The sequence below is a fragment of the Geospiza fortis genome, unplaced genomic scaffold, assembly GCF_000277835.1.
Source record: "Geospiza fortis unplaced genomic scaffold, GeoFor_1.0 scaffold188, whole genome shotgun sequence".
NCBI lineage: Eukaryota > Metazoa > Chordata > Aves > Passeriformes > Thraupidae > Geospiza > Geospiza fortis.
Genome location: NW_005054337.1, coordinates 980,751 through 997,322, shown reverse-complemented (window position 1 = coordinate 997,322; position 16,572 = coordinate 980,751). Strand labels below are relative to the sequence as shown.

The following is a 16,572-nucleotide window of genomic DNA, read 5'->3' as shown; positions in this document are numbered from 1 at the left end:
TCTATTTAAACTGTAAGTTTGTGCTGTATTTATAGAGGCAAAACAAAGCCAATGATATCCCGAACCCAGACAAGACATAATTTGGCATGGTGGTGGCATTCTGTTCCCTAGCAAAGCTGCTGTCTGGCAGAGACCCAACCAATTCCTCCAAGAGTTGCAGAGTTTAAACCACTCAAGTCTTAATTTCTCTCATCTTTGCCAAGAACTGTGCTAATATTCCCTTCTTCTGAAGGCAGGGATGAAGAGAGCTGCCCTCCCATGGGATCCAGAGATAACTGACACCTTAAAGTGACTCACAGGCAAGCCCCTAAGCTGTTTAGTGACCAGAACTGGAACCAAAGGGAAGCAGTTCCAGAACCACAAACACACTAAAGAGCCACCTACCAAAATTATACAAGGAGTTCAGATCAAAATTATTCTGCATTTGCACAGTTTCATGTATCAGATCCTTATTCCCCTTCATCCTTATCCCTTCTTTTGCAGCTTAAGAGAATTCTGAGGAGCCAGATTCTCCCCTGTGAGGGTTTTGAGGCCCTGGCACAGGGTGCCCAGAGAAGCTGTTGCTGCCTGGGGATCCCTGGAAGTGGCCAGGGCCAGGTTGGACAGGGCTTGGTGGAACCTGGGACAGTGGAAGGTGCGGAAGGGAGGCAGAACTGGATGAGTTTTAAGGTCCCTTCCAACCAAACCATTCCAAGGCTCTATGACCCACGTGCTGTCTGGTAAATTCCAAAGGACACTGATGGATGGTCAGAACAGCTGCTTTTCTTACTCATGCCCACGTAGCACTGAAGGACAGATGTTGTTTACAACCTGATGTCACTCCAACATCTTAGGACACCATCACACGCCTCCCCCAGTAGGGAATTGTACTAGAATCAGATACTCAAACCTCTAAGTTAAATAAAGGAAAAATTTTATTCCATGAAAAATAACAGTTTATTTTTAAAAACTTATGTCATTTCCCTTCACTTAATAAGGGGCAGCTTGGATGAAACTTACTCTTTTCGGCTACATGATATAATATTTCATTTTAAATAAGAATCACCAGTTTAGCCAGCAAAGATATTTTCTAAAAAGCTATGTTTCCAGAACTGTTTTCTACCAGGATAATACCCAACAGCCAGGGAAGAGCTCCATAAGAAGCTTCCAGGAGACCATCCAGTGACCCTGAGCACAGAGCCTTCCACCAGGGGAGGTCAGCTGAGAGCAGAGAGCTTGGAGAGTTAGGCCAGACTTTTCCACTTAGTTATGCAAATTTGAGTATTACTGAAACATTACATCAGTTGTTGAAAATTCAACAAAAAGGGGAGAAAAAAAGAAAGACAGCAAAAAGGGGAGAAAAAGGTAGATTGTCCCTCCCCCACAATACATTGTTGCTGAGTATTCTAGTCCCAATGGAATGCATTTTGTACAAAAAGTACTCCCATTTTCAATCAAACTTCCTGAAGGAATCCCTAAGAGAATAATCTCTAGACAACTGCTAAGTAAGTGAGAAAAAAGAGTCTGCTGAAAACAGTCTTTGATTTCAACACAGAGCAAAGATTCACTTGAGAACACAAAAATGTGGAGAAGGAGAATCTCTGTCAATAAAAGCCTCATTTTGGAGGACAAAAGAACCCAGCAGAGTTCTCCTGGAGCAGTCCTAAAGCAAGAGGAGATCAAACCAGCAGTTCTTCCTAGAAACACTGTGTATGGGAGACACATTCAGGGAGTTTTTACACTTATGCCAAGCCACCCGGCAAATAAGATTGGCTCCAGCAAACTATTTACTTATTTTCTCCCTCTGCTGAGTTATCAATGAGTTGTGTGGACTTATCTTTCCCCTTGGGTGCATCATGGCTCAGGACATGAAGGCTCTCACAGTGCCCCGGATGGCAGCTCTGCAGATGGGACACAGCCTCAAATTGAGGGCACATTCTTCACAAGCTACCAGGTGGCCACAGGGAACAAACACAACAGACACGTCTCTGTCCATGCACACTTTGCACATCCTCTCCTCTTGCAGGCGCCGGAGCTGTTCTTCTGTGCTCAGCTGAGACTCTACCAAAAAACAAAGGAAAAACCAAAAGCCCAAACTGTTAGTGTTTTGTCACAGCTCCAGAGTGCCAGTTGTGACAGCTTAGGAAGTCAAACTGCAACTTGCCCATTGTTTTGTTCAGAGATTGTGAAGATGGCAAAAGTACCTCTCAGGAAAGTTTCATTTAAGCAGAAAAACTGCAGCTATTATAGACTGGCTTATCTACATAAGGTTCAGCTTATCTACACTCACTGGACAGAGCAGGGACACAGATCAACAGCATTTACTGTGGTCATAAATTATCCCCATAAACTGATTTTTTGTAACAGCTGCTTCACAGGGGCACTCCAATCCCTGAATAAGGGCTCCTGTGCTCAGGTACCACTCTAACTAGCACACAGTCCTCTTCAAAATTTAAAAAATGAGTTAGCATAATGACTACTGATACTGTTATTCTAGAACTCCACCCAATTACGCTTAAGGTCAATTCCCCACACTGCCAGCCCAGAGTACCTGATTCCTTTTGCTGCACAGATCGTATTTCTTGTCTTGATGTTCCAGTGTCTCTCTGAACAGCACCTGTAGAACCAGAAAAGATGATGATATTCAATGCTACCTCCTTTATTCCTCTCCTGGCAGTGCTGTGTGGAAGCAAGAAATACTCTGGACCTCAGTAGCATTTGGTTAATAATTTCTAATCTCAGCCTGGCATGGCTGATATTCTCTGTGGTGCTTCAGCAGCTATTCAAGTTCACCTCCTTGCCCAGGCCTGTCTGTCCACATCACATTCTCTCCTCAAAGGTGGCTTATCCATCACATCAGCTGGTCATTCCAGCTCCTGTGCTACTATTTGATCAAAATTTCAGTTTTGTGGAATTTTTTCCGTGTTAGCTACAGAAGTGGCAGACCATGCTGTAGAGGCAGGAGCTTTGGAACGGCACCTTCAACTTCACTTGGCAAACAGACTTCACAAAACAGATAACAAAAGACAGAAATTAATAAAAATATATCTTATCTAGACAAGAACTATGGATATTTCTAAACAGGTTATTGATTCCAATTTTAAATAGGCTTGGAGTGATTATCCATCCTAGGAGCTTTGCTTCAGATAACTGCCTCTGCCTGGATCACCTGTGAATTTGTGCACAAGCCTGCACATCATGGAGTGCCAGTTACTGCAAGTCTGAGGGCAGCAGGAAACACCAAGGATATCCCCAGCACAGCCCAGTGCAGGCAGATCCAGCCACTGACATGCCAGCAACCACAGCTTCTCCAGGTTTCTTTAACTCAGGACCTCATTGCTCAGGCTCCCAAGGAAAGGCAGGCTTGGGGGCATTATCTCTCACAATTCCAGCAGACCCTCAGGACACCCCCAGCAGTGCTCCAGGTGCGGTGAGGAAGAGGTTAAACACCCCCAGCCCAGGTGTGAGTCAGGCCTACCTCTCCTCCCTCCTGCACTGCTGCTGGCCCCCCAGCCTGGCTGCAGCAGGTCTGAAATCAGCTCAGACTCAGACAGGTAGAAAGTCCCAGTCAGCGCAAATTTATTCTCTACCAGGTTTGCCACCCAGGTGGGGTCAAAGCCCATCTGCAGGACATTCTGCACTATGAGACTCTGATCCTCAGATGGATGAGCCAGCAATTTCCAGTTCCTCAGAGGATCTGTAAAGCAGTGAACAGGCACTTTACCAAAAAGGCAGAGCTTTGGGCAAAAGTGTGCCATTCTTTGAAGGTGTTCTACATAAAATGGCATTCATATACCCTAGAACACTCCTCAAGCTGTCCACTTAGCTAGATTAACTCCCACATTTGTTTTTTACTTCAAATCATTACTCACAAGGAAGTTAATCAAAGCCAATTTCATAAAAGCCCAGACACTTATTTTGGATGGTTTATTTCACTTTATCAGTGAACAGTCTCCTGTGTTTGGCATCAGTCCAGAATCCTTATCTCTGTTTTCACATCCCAGAACAGAAGCCTCAGAACTGCTTTCATGAGCATCAAGTGGAACATCCCAATTGAAGCCGCTCCTACCTCAACCATTCATCAGTAGCAACAGAAGTAGGAAATTCACTGGCAGTCTCTTCAAAGGCTCAAGTTTTGCTTAAGCTTATGGGAGCCAAACTTCACCTACTTATATTTCTGGGAGCAACTGATAAATGGGAGTAAATCCTAGCAACAACATTTTCATGAACATCTAGATTCTCTGATTTCTTATCAAGCATGTTTAAAATGTTGTAGTGAAGGGGTTTACAGACAGACATCAACAGCAAGAGCATCAAAAGCCAAAGGTAAGTTAGGGAAGCACTCAAACTCACAGCAGACTAGATAAGTGTCTCTGGCCTTTGACTAAGAGGTCTCACAAGAACAAGAAATTTTGTTTCTTGAGCTAGAGACCATTTCCTAAAACCAAAGTGAAACAGCTTCTAGAATATCATAACATCTCACAAGCACCATGTCTACAGAAGGCAGAGCAGCTGAGGTGGGCTGGTGGAACTCAGACTACACCACATTCACCAGAAGATAAAACACCATGAAATTACAGCACTGACCTCGGGAAGGAGAGGAGTCTTGCTCAGTCTGGTCCCAGGAATGTCTCTGAAAATGATACAAAAACAGAAGCCTGTGTTCAAAACTTTCCCATCGACCAGACCTAATCCACTACACACAAAATGTTCATGACTCACAGGAGCCAGCAGGGTGCCAGAAAAGGTTGCCTGAACACTGTTAACAAATTCTCTCCCCCTTGAGTGCAGTAAAAATTCACACCTAGGAGCAGAAAAGTTGAAATACATTAGTACAGGCTCCCCCAAGTGCAAGTAGCCATTTGAAATTTAGAAGCAAAGGGTATTATGGGCAGTGAGCAAACCTCTATATATCCATTAAAGACAGGGTATCAGATGTTTCACCTGCCCACCTCTTGCACAAGGCTGACAGTAAGAGGATCATGATCCCTCCCCCTTAATTCAGTCTTCATTTTGGCCCAAGATGAGCTCAGCTGTAACACGCTTTACAGTAGACCACGGAACTGTGATGAGAGAGCAGTTCACAGGAAAGAAAAAAGAACTGCTGCAGCAAACCAAGGCTTAAAATTTCTTCTTGTACCTCAGAGTAGGAGTAATAAAAGCTCTTCTTTGATGCCAAAGAAAGTTATTTTAATTGAACTCTTAGATGGTGAACTCTAAGTCAAATTAAAGAATCTCAGGTCTGAACTGTGCCATCCCACCAGAGTTTGAGCATTTTATTTTGCTTTTAAGGTGAGAGGATATAAACATTTCTGTCCTATGAAACAAAGTACGAGTGTGAAATGCATGACCTATCTTTTGGGGTATTTGTTAGCCAAGACTGACTTACTCTGGGTACCATTTAGCATGTTCCCTCCAAGGATCATCTCCTAAGGACCAGCTCCTCACACCTCCATCACAGTAAAAACACCTCACTACATCTCCTCGTCCTGAAAGGGAGAGCAAGAGATTATTTGACACCTGAGACACTACATGCCCTACACTAACCCTGGGTGAGACTCAGCACAAACACAGGCTTTGGACAGAAGAGAGGAACACATGACAATTTACTGACACAGTGCACATTGTACAGGGGCAGGAACTCAGTCTGAGCTCCCAGAGCTGGCTGAGAGGATTCCAGAAGGGGATCACAAGCTCACAGGCAGCATCCACGGGAGCAGCTAAGCTCCCATGCACAAGCCCCCCAGCCAATCCCCCTGCCTGCCTTTGGAGCAGAGCTGTAATTAGTTACACCTGTGAACACACTTTTCTCACTAACCACAATCTGCCATAGTGCAAATATTTCCTCTGGCTGGTTAATTCAGAGAGGAGTATTTCTTCAGACGTGTTACCTAACCAGCAAAGCATTCTCAAAGGGAAAGAATAACATTATATTGATATTCACATGCATGTGATTACAATAAATATTGCCAACTTTCCTCAACAAAAAAGGTATCTGATTTCTGTATTTCAAATGAAGAGTCCTTAGAGGAACAAGCCACAGGCAGAAGGGCAGACTCCATACAGCTGTCACTCAGGTTTGGGGTTTTGAGAAAAGGCTTCAGTGCAAGACACAGCCTATCCAAAACATGACACACCAAGCAAGCTCCTCAAGTCCTTTTAAAAATGCAAGGAATAAATACACTCAATGCATCTTAAAGCACAGACTTTTCTGTCCATAAAACATCTGTTTAAAACACATCACCTTTTCCTCTCCTGCTGACAAGGAGGTACTTACTAGTGGACCCCCAGGACCCAAACAGGAGTTAAATGTTGAAATGAATTCTGCACAAGCAAGAGCAAGAGAAACAGCACAGGCAGAAGGAAGGATGTGGTTTTTAACTACAATACATGTGCATACACGTAAGGTATTTGTAAGAGCAATAAAACAGTGAAACTTTCAAAAGTTAACTTGAATAAGAGTCAAGAACATTTCCCCAGGGTACCTACCTGTGTAAAAGAACCCTGCTCTAGCCAGTTGCTCTGGATGCATGCTGGAATTTTGTGGCCAGTTCTCAAATGTAGACAGTCTCATCTCCTCTGTCACCATCTCAGGGTACTCTGGCTCATTAGGCATGGCTGTCTCCTCACTGACTATCCCCTGCAAGACACTCAGGAACTGCCCATCCACAGTGTCAAAGATCTCCTGCAGGGACAGCATCTCCTGGTTCCCAGCACTCTCCCCACGGACGTATTGACAGGAAGGGAAGAAATGCACGTGCTCTATTAAAGGGCAATCACCAGGTCTCCAGTCCTTCAGGACACCACCACAACAGAAACACTGCACTTCATCCCCGGGGCCCACATAGAAAAATCCAGCATCCACCAGGTCCCGGGCAGACACGGGGGCAGCGCGGGGCCACTGCTGGAATGTCCTGAGCCTGCTGGCCGCGCTCCTCATGCTGGAATTGAAGAGCCTGCAGCGAGCAGCCCTGGGCTCTGGAGGCTCTGCTGGTGCTGCATCCCCCATGGCCGTGCTCTGCAAGAGAGGATGGGAGAGCCCAGGGCAGTCAGCTGCATTCCCACCCCGTGGTATTATTCCCCATTCCAGAAAGCTCCTGCTCACAACAAAGCCCAGCTTGTTTGGGAATGGCAGCCCAGTCACAGATCTGGTGCTTCTGTACTTTGCTGTTGGACTTTTGCTGAGCCTTCACTGGTGTCTGATGGGAAGAGTCCAGAGCTTTCCAAGGCCCTCTGCCAATTTACAGGAAAGATGAAACAGAGAGCAGAGGGCAAAAAAACCTGTACTCTCTCCCAAGCTGAACCTTTGGCAAGACAAATCCCCAGCCATTTTGCTAAGCCCTTAAACTAGCATGAAAAAGGCTCTGCTTTTTATTCCCTAAACCAGGCATGTCATAACAAAACAGAGAACAGCCACACCCAAACAAATAACGTCTCAATCTCCCATTTACAGCCAAACACCACACAAAAAATCACATTTTTTATGTTTTTATTGTCATTATTATTAAGCAATGATTATCTAGAAATAGCTCTATAAAACGGAACTTTTCCAAACCATGGCCTAAAATAATTAGGTACAGTTTCTATGAGGTGATGTCCTTAAATCAAGGATTTTCTAGTTTTTGTCATATTCTGCCTGTGCTACTTCCATGCAAGAGGAAGAGTGAAATTAAAGAAGTTACCAAGTGCTTGATTCTCCAAGCTCTCACTCTGCTTACGGTAACAGCCCTTCCCTGGGGGATTAAGCTGAACTGCAACTCAGCCACTGCTTCCAACAATTTCCCTATGGCTGGCAATGACACTTTCAAAAGGCCCTACAGTGACACAACTGAGGACCAGGAACAATTTAATTCCTTTGGAGAGAAGTCCCTACACAATGTGACTAAGTGAAAGTTGCAATCAACTCCCTTTTTTAAAATTAAGAGCCCTCCAAATCCCTTCCCACCTCAATAGGCGAGTTCAACTCAAGGAAGTGCAACTTCCTATTTACTGGTTATCAGGGTTAAGCATTATTAGAGCACAGATCCCAAGACATCACACAGGAAAAGAAAATATAAATACACACTGTTATAAAGTACAATTTTTTGAGACTGGTACAGCACATTAAAATAATAGATAACTAGAGCAGTGCACAGTAAAATACAAACAAGTGGAGACCATAGATCCAGCAGCTACTCTGCAGCAAACACCATCACAGAGATTCTAAGAGGCTTAGAAAACACTCAGGCCAGAAGCATCTCTGAAGAACTGTTTCTCTTAATTAAGGGCTGCAGCACATTTAGGGAGGGAAAAAAGCTTACAGGTCATTTTAGTCACAAAACTCACAGCTGTCCTCCATAGGTATTACATATTTAGTGAGATTTTAAAGCAAAATCAAACTTACTCAACCACTTGCCTCTTATAATAAAAGATAGCAAGGAAGAGAAAGTTCATTAGCAACCAGAATTCCCTTCTATAATGACAGGGACAGAAACCAGGGCTGGAAGAAAAGGCTCTAAAAGTCTCTTTCAGAAACTGTGCTTTATTTCATACAATAAAGAAGAACTGTGTCACTGGTGTAAGGAGAAGTCCATAGAGAAAGCAAGTTCTGAGGCCATCAGTCACTGATGCCCAGCAGAATCTGCAAACTAAGCAGACTGAGGAGAGGCAGATTGTTTGCCTTCACAGCAGATTTTGCTCCCAGAACACAGAAGCTTGTTCATCAGCCACAGCTCCACGAGCAGTGCTGCTCTCATCTTGAGCCTTAACAAAGCAAAAGCTGTAACTCTTAAGCTACAACAAATTTTGGGTTACACAGAGATGATAGCAAGGTTATCTTAGCCTTCCTCCACCCAGAAAGCCCTTGAGAGCAAGCTTCACAGATTTTGCTTTGTGTCTTCACAAAGAAAATTATTTCTTCCACAAAAGGCTTTTTTTAATAAGAGGTGCAACATAGGAGAACAAGTATATTTATCTTTTGCTTACTAAGAAGCCCCTTATGGTTTACCTGCATATTTATATACTCTGCAGAAGATTCATTAACTCTGCTAATGAGACTCCACAAAAACCAAATTAAAATTTTAAATAGCTATAACACCACTAAAAACCAATACTCTACCACAGCCCACTACTTATATAGGAATACAAAGCCAAAAGAAACATTACAAGCTCATACCAACAATTAGCACAATAAAAATATTCCTTAAAAAAACCCAACTTTACCTGAAACATGTTAACTAAACCCCAGAAGGCTTCCATAATTTAAAACTCTCTCAACATTACAAGCCTCACACAAAAATCTTCTCTCCTCAGATGCCCTCCCAAAGCAGAAAACTGCCAAGGAGTAAGTGAGCCCACCTGCCTCAGAGGCCATTTATAATGCTGAGTTGCCCCCAATTGGTTGGGATGGGCTGAAGGTCTCTATTGGCTAACGAGTCCAAATTTCATCTTTATAAAATGGAGTCACAAGGCAAAGGTATAAAGTTAAGCTCAAATGTGCTCCAGAAAATACCAGATCTTGTTAAAACCTAGTCTAGTGCCAGGTGTGATGTCCTGACTCCCATGACATAATGGCTGTCACATCCCTATTTCTGTGACTCTATTAACAGTATTTCTGCAACTTTTTCAGCTTGCTTTCACATGTTTTGCACCTTAAGTTTCTTAATAAAATGTACTGTAAAATTAGCAGATAAATAGCAACAAGAATTTTCTCCAGACAGCTTGGACAGATTGCATTGCCTTTACTTTAGCAATCAAGTTTTTTTCTGCAATTGCATCTTCACAACTTGAAATCTTCCTATTCCTTTGCCTTCCTGTGGCCACAATTCCACAAAATGGAGGATTTTAATGATGGTTTTGAAAGGTGCAATTATTTGAAAATGTGTTTTCCTTTACCCCTGCCTGAGAAGATGCATAAAGCTTCTTCTAAACTCTTGACAAAATATCAGTTCTCCATGTAAACACAAGAACATAGGTGATTCATGTTTCTCAGAAATTATAAATTATCATTTTTCTTTTGATAAAAAGATCCAGAGTCCTTTCTTTTTGCAGGCAAGCCCATACAATCATTCTCATTAAAAAGAAGTGTTGGGTTTTTTGCTAATTAAATACTCGTTAATGAAAGCCCCTGAGCAGTAGAGGGCAGTGCTTTTATATGACATTTACAGAATGCTGTAACAAGAGAATGTACTGGGAGGTTTGTCCTTAGTGAATTTCTCTGTAATAAAATACATATAAAGATAATTGCATGTTATCTTCCACTCTGTGGATCCTATCCTTTCTGAGTCTATGCTGATTTTTGAAGAATGCATCCTAAAAATCCAAAGGAGAGAGTTAACAAAATCCCTCCTGCAGAGGCTGTTTGGGGTCTGCTGATGGGTTGTAGCAAATATCTTGCTAATCAATAAGAGTGATTGATAATTCTGAATTTTACAAGCATTTTACAAACAATAACCTCATCTTCTACTGCTTATAACCACCTGGCTTCTCAAAGGTGTGCACAATTCCACCTGTTTTAGGGGAAACCCCAGCCTGATTGTTAAAGAGGGAAAAGCTGTATAAATCTCAGAGGAGCTCAAAAACACCTTCTAAGTTAATTGACAACATTGGTCTGCTTCTGGCATTGGTTACTTGTTTTGGGTTTTTTTCTTATATACATAACATTCTTCTATCATAAAAACTTAGGACAGGTTTAAGGTCGATTATCTGTGGGGATACACTCGTGGTTTTAGGGGGAACATTTCACCAACAGAGGAGAGCTGAGGAGAACCAGTGAGATGACTGTAGCAGAAGAAGATGCAATGACTCCAAGTGTGCTGCTGAGAGCAAGTAAAAACAAGTCACCATGTATAAATGATAGGGTTTTATTTTAGCACATCAAAATTTGGAAAGCAAATAACATATTCAGTAATCTGTTGTATGCAACTTATACTGTTTTTTAGCAAGTCATACATTTTCAGTTTCTTTTCAGAGCATTAAGATGTCCTATTGAACTTCAGAATACTTCTTAAAATGAGGAGTGTCATGAGCTAATGATAAACAAATGTGGGACTCAGTAAACATCAATCAGGAGTCCAGGACAGATCAGTGATAATGATCAACACTGCCATCACTAGACAGTGATTGGAAACACTCGATGAAGAAAGTAATATAAACATAATTAACCAAAAATCTGGTTGCTATTATCAACCTGATTTGGAAGGAAAACAATCAATAAATACAAGGGGCAGAATATATCTGGAGGCAGCATAATGAAGAGCTTGAAAGCACTGAAGTGACTGGAGGCCCTGGAAAAACTCCAGCAGAATTCAGCATCTCCACCCCAGAGGTGCTACACAGCTGTAAGGGGCTGAAGCTGCTCTGTGTGGCTTAGCTCGAGGTAGACTATTGTGCTTTCATCAATAAATTAAGAGTTTACTGAGGAAAGAGGCTTTTATAACAGGAGGAAAAAAAGGTATCAGTTGGCATTGGTGAAGAAATGAAGCAGCTGGAACACAAAAGGAGACACCATAGCTTGTCACTGCAGTGATGTGTAAAGGAACTGGGTATCGAGCAAATTTATGGCATAGTTCCCATTCTCACTTGCTCAGATGTTAGCCACTATTGAGATGTGGATCCATTTTCCAGAATAAACCATTCACAGTCTGTGATGTAATTGCTTTGCAGCCTGATGCAGAGTAGACAAAATCCTTTTACCTGAAGCCCTAGACACAGATCTGTTTCTCTGTTTAGGGCCTCTCTTTTCCTCTTCTGGCAGCCTCTTCCTTTTGTGTTGTCCTCCCCCTTCCTTCCCCTGAAGGGCCTGCTGGTCTGTTCCTGCAGAGCAGCACCTGCACTGCTGCTCTCTGGGGAGCTCCTGCCACAGGAACACCCAGGAGGAGCCCATCTGCTCAGCTGCCTCCCAGGGCAGCCCTGAGGCACCAAAACACACTGCTGGTGCTGACACACAGCTCCACAGCATCCCTAAAACAAATCCATTGTGGACAGGAAACAGGATCCAACTCAGTGAATAGTGACAAAACACACTAATAAACGGTTTATTTCTTCACACATTAACAATCTTTTATTCAGAAAGCCTGGAAAATGTTTCTATGAAGTAAATCATAGAATGCCAGAATGGTTTGGGTTGGAAGGGACTTTAAAGTTCATCTCATTGCAATTTCTGCCATGGGCAGGGGCACCTTCTACCATCCCAGGTTGATCCCAGCCCCGTCCAACCTGGCCTTGGACACTTCCAGCCACAGCTTCTCTGGGCATCCTGTGCCAGGGCCTCAACACCATCTGATAAAGAACTTCTTCCTAATATCAGACCTAAACCTCTCCTCTTTTAGTTTAAAGCCATTCTCCCTTATCCTATCACTGCCTGCTCTTGTAGAAAGTACACATACTATACATAGAGACTGCTGGAACTAACACAGGTGAGTGACAAACACCCATTTTGTGAACTGATTTCCCAGGGATTCAAATCTTTTCATCTCCTGCCCTAATTCTTTCCTCTGGCCCCCACTACTGTGGCATTTGATTGCCTCAAAACTTTAGGTATTGTAATAGTTAGGAATAGCTAAATGTAGCTTGCAACGTGATTCATGAAAGTGCTTTAAATCAAATCCTATTAATATCCCAGCCCACAGAACAGAACACAGTACATATGAAAAGGAAAATCTGCAAAGCACAGCAGATACTCAAAAAATCAGTACAGGAACTGGCCTTAAAATCTAAAAACTTCATGGTTTCAGTGTCCAGCCTATTATAAAAATATTTCTGGTTTTGAAGAGTGGGTTGACCACTGTTCAGTTCTTTTTCAAAGGAAAGTGTTTGTAGAAAATAGCTTCTCTTTTATTTTTCTAAATATCTTTTGGAGCTGAGAAAATGTGAGTTTCTTTTTCAAGGATTATTTTTTCTCTTCATTCAGTTTTCTAGCCCTTCTTGCCCTTGCCAGTTAACCCAATAATCAAGAGAAAAAAAAAAGAAATTAAGAGCAACCCCAAACCCCATCCATTATTTGTTGTCTTTTTTTTTTGTTTCCCATAACATTCTGAATAGTTGGAAAAAATCTGTAAAAATTCACTGCTGCTGCAAATTGAACGAACTATTTTCAGTTTTCAGCAGATAGCAATCCACTGATCCAAAGAGCATGCAGAGTGCTTAGAGGCCTGAGCAGCAGCACAGGGATTGGGAATACAAAATAAAATTTGAGGAGGAAAACTGTAGGGCTAAGTACATTCCCACAGTGAGTATGGAAAATGCAAATTATATTCTCTTCCTTTTTTACTTCCTAAGTAGCACCTGATAGGTTTCCCCAAAGATGAACTGCACCTCTTCCTCTCCCTCTGACTGATTTTGATCATTTCCCAGTTCCTTCTGGTTCTGACATAGAGGAGCCTCACATTTGGGCTCTATTCCTTTTACCTACTCCAAGGCAGGAAGTAGAGGAGCAGAAGACCTGGAGCCTCATGTAAACTGAGTGGCATTGCAACTCCAAATTATTCACATATAAAACTAACAGCTCCTCAGAAGAGATTCTTATCCACTTGTGGCCGCAGTTCCACCATTCAGCCATTAAATTACCTGTAAAGAAGGATTTGTCAGGCATTGTTGTGATTCTAATGGAGCTTGTCCTACTTTATAATTGGCAGAAAATCAGCCATCAAGAATCACAGAACATCTGATTTTCCAATTAAATCCTGCTATAGTTTGGACTGTGTTTTTATTGCAGAGAATGTGCCTGGCTGCCTGAATATTGCTTGGGCAACAGGCAGAAAGATCTATTCTTGAGCTATTCACACTACAATCATCTGCTTTTCTCCATGCAAATTGGCTTGCAATGAGTTTATTTTGTCCCTGTATCAATAATCAATAGCAAGACTGAAAGACAAGGAAGAAAGACAACAGAGCAAACTGAAGTCACTGCAAAGAGCTGAAGGGAAAAATGCACAACAAAGTAAGCAAAGACAGACTGACCTTACAATTTCATGGAAACCCCAGAGAGCAGCAAGAAGGAGTTGCCAAGGATGAAAATCAAGAGACAGGGGAGAATGCCTGTGCTCAGCCATTGCTCTGTTGAGCTCCTTGCCACAGCTTTCCAAGGAATTTGTCTTGCAGGGAACAGCATGTGTGATGCTGATGTCAGATGGGATCTGTTCACAGGCCACACTCTTTGCATATGATTTCCCTCCTCATGTTTTCACAAACAATGTGTCAGTGACATGAGAAACAGGAGAGGAGAACAGATACAATTTCTCTGTGTGTCTGCTTTAATTTTTCACCCTAAAATGATGGAAGTGAATGCTGGATCCTTGGTTTGGGAACATTCCACAGGGGTGTAGAGTGCAGGAGGGAGATGATTCCATTATGGCAATATTTGATTTTCTTCCATGCTCATAAAAAAGAGGGCTGCATAAAATTCCTGTAAAACCTATGTTAAAAACAAATAATAAAAACACCAACAAAAATATGCTGCAGCTTACACGTGAACTCTTCTGAGATTTCAATGTTAGCAATGGAAGAAAAAGGTAAGTACAACCTTTACTTAAACTAGAAGGACACATTTCATTCAACTAAGACAGAACCAAACCCCATGTTTCCCTCTGGGTTACAATGTTACACTCCAAGAGTATCCTAAATTATATAATACACATAAAAATATGAATATTGCCTTATCCATGTCCTTCAACTGAGACTTTTCATGTTACTGGTTTTATTTCTAAAAGACTATGTACTTCTCAACAGATAGACATGATAATTCTTAGCATTATCAGGAAAAAAATCAGATTTTCCAAATGCAACAGAAAAAAAAATATTCCCACAAAGACTTAGATGTGTACATGCATGTACATATGTGACATGCTACTTTTGGGTCTAACCTAACAGGTACAGCCTAAAAGCCCCCTGTGTGTTGGGATGCTGAAGCACAGAGCTCTAACATCCTGCCCACATGCTCTCCTGGCGAGGATGATTCACAGTCACATCGTTTCTATATCGAGATGTGAACATACACAATCACATGGACTTCGGAGCAGTGCCCATCACCCAGGCACCCAGCCTTTCCCTTCTCCTGCTGCACACATGTTCCTCTCTCCTGCCACAATGATCACTTTTTTGTCCTGTTTCTTGAAGCTCTGGTCTTTGGACAGACTTTCCAGCTCACTCAGGGAGTGCCCACAGCAGGGATTTACTAACTTACACCAAAAGCAAACAGAATTGGAACAGGCCAGCTTGGACAGGGCTTGGAGCAACCTGGTCTAGTGGGAGCTGTCCCTGCCCACAGCTGGGATTGGAACAAGATGATCTCTGAGGTGTCTTCCAACCCAAACCAGTCTGAGAAAATTAGTATTTTCTAGGAAAATACTCATTATTACTTGCTACCTAATTCAGAGAACCCAAAGCATCTGCAGGTGCTGAGGATTAAAGCACCGCTCTTTCTTCCTTATCTCTGGATGTCTGATCAGAAAAAGGATAAAATTGGACCCTTCATTTCAGATATTTTATTAGAATGGTAAGTACAAATTCAAACAGTTTTCAAATATGTGAACACAGAGAAGACTTTGGTTTTAATTCCATCTAAAAGAAAGCATGATTGTGTTGTTCAAGTGTATTCCACAAGAACTAGAATTTGCCACTTTTGCCCCCAAAATTAAGCATGGAGATGTTACAAGACTTCATAACTAGGGGGATTTAGACCTTGACCCTGCTGAAATCAACATAAACTGGGCTAAGGGGCCCAAATTCCACCCAGGTTCTCCAAAACAGCTGGACAAGAGGGGAAAAAATTAATCTGATAAAAACCCATATTGAGGGTGGCTGCTGCCAGTGGTCAGACTGGCTGTGTGAGGGAAAGTGGGTCTCCCAAAGCTCTTGGGTGATCCAGAACAGGTTCCCAGGACATCATTATCACTGAGCCTGATGGAGCTCAAGGAAATTTGGGCAATGCTCTCAGACACATGGTGGGCTGGCTGAGGGTGTCCTGTGCCAGCACAGTAGTTGGGCTTTGATGACCCTTGACAGTCTTAAGCTGCACCTGGTGAAGTTCAGGCTGGGTATCAGGAGGAATTCCTTCACAGAAACAGTGATTAGACATTGGAATGGGTGGCCCCAGGGAGGCTGTGGAGCGGCCTGGCACTCACTGCCCTGATGCAGCTGACCAGGGGTGCTGGGGATAGGTTGGACTTGATGGTCTCAGAGCTCTTTTCATTCGGTGATCCTGGGTCCCCCTTCCAGCCCGGGAAGCTCAGTGATTCTGTCTCAGTGATCCTGAGAACGTGAGGCAGAGTCCTCGCGAAGACTGAGGGAGGAACAGAATCAGAGAATATTCTCAGCTGAGAGAGACCCACAAGGATGATCGAGTCCAATGCTGGGCCTGCACAGGACACCCAAGAACCCCTCCATGTGCCGTTATCCGTACGTATCTCGAGCACTCAGGCTCGGCGCTGCGACATCCCTGGGGAGCCCGTTCTAGTGCCCGACCACCCTCAGGACGAAGAACCCTTTCCTCCCGCGGGATGCGCGCACAGCGATGAGCCGTGGCCTCAGCCAGCTCCCGTTCCCCAGGCCGGGAAGCTCGAGCACGCTGTGGCAAGCGGCGGGGCGGAGCCGCGTCCGCCATGCGCCCCCTCAGCC

At 43.1% G+C, this 16,572-nt stretch overlaps 1 protein-coding gene across 1 annotated transcript; it reads right to left on the bottom strand.

Annotated features, from left to right (window-relative positions):
* Positions 1-1,840: 1,840 nt before the first annotated feature.
* Positions 1,841-9,216, bottom strand: BIRC7 (baculoviral IAP repeat containing 7). Its single transcript, XM_014307546.1, has 8 exons — positions 9,181-9,216; positions 6,469-6,997; positions 5,369-5,468; positions 4,702-4,783; positions 4,567-4,612; positions 3,458-3,676; positions 2,531-2,596; positions 1,841-2,040 (listed from the first exon to the last, which is right to left on the bottom strand). Exons 1-8 carry the CDS (start codon positions 9,214-9,216, stop codon positions 1,841-1,843), a joined length of 1,278 nt encoding a protein of 425 aa, XP_014163021.1.
* Positions 9,217-16,572: the final 7,356 nt, after the last annotated feature.

Bases quoted from the DNA above. Each gene is read 5' to 3' on its own strand.
- BIRC7 (XM_014307546.1), bottom strand. From the start codon at position 9,216: ATGGAAGCCTTCTGGGGTTTAGTTAACATGTTTCAG. The intron at 6,998-9,180 runs GTAAAGTTGGGT...CCTCTCTTGCAG, and splicing joins GTTTAGTTAACATGTTTCAG to AGCACGGCCATGGGGGATGC. The intron at 4,613-4,701 runs GTGAGTCATGAA...TATCATTTTCAG, and splicing joins CTGGCACCCTGCTGGCTCCT to AGACATTCCTGGGACCAGAC.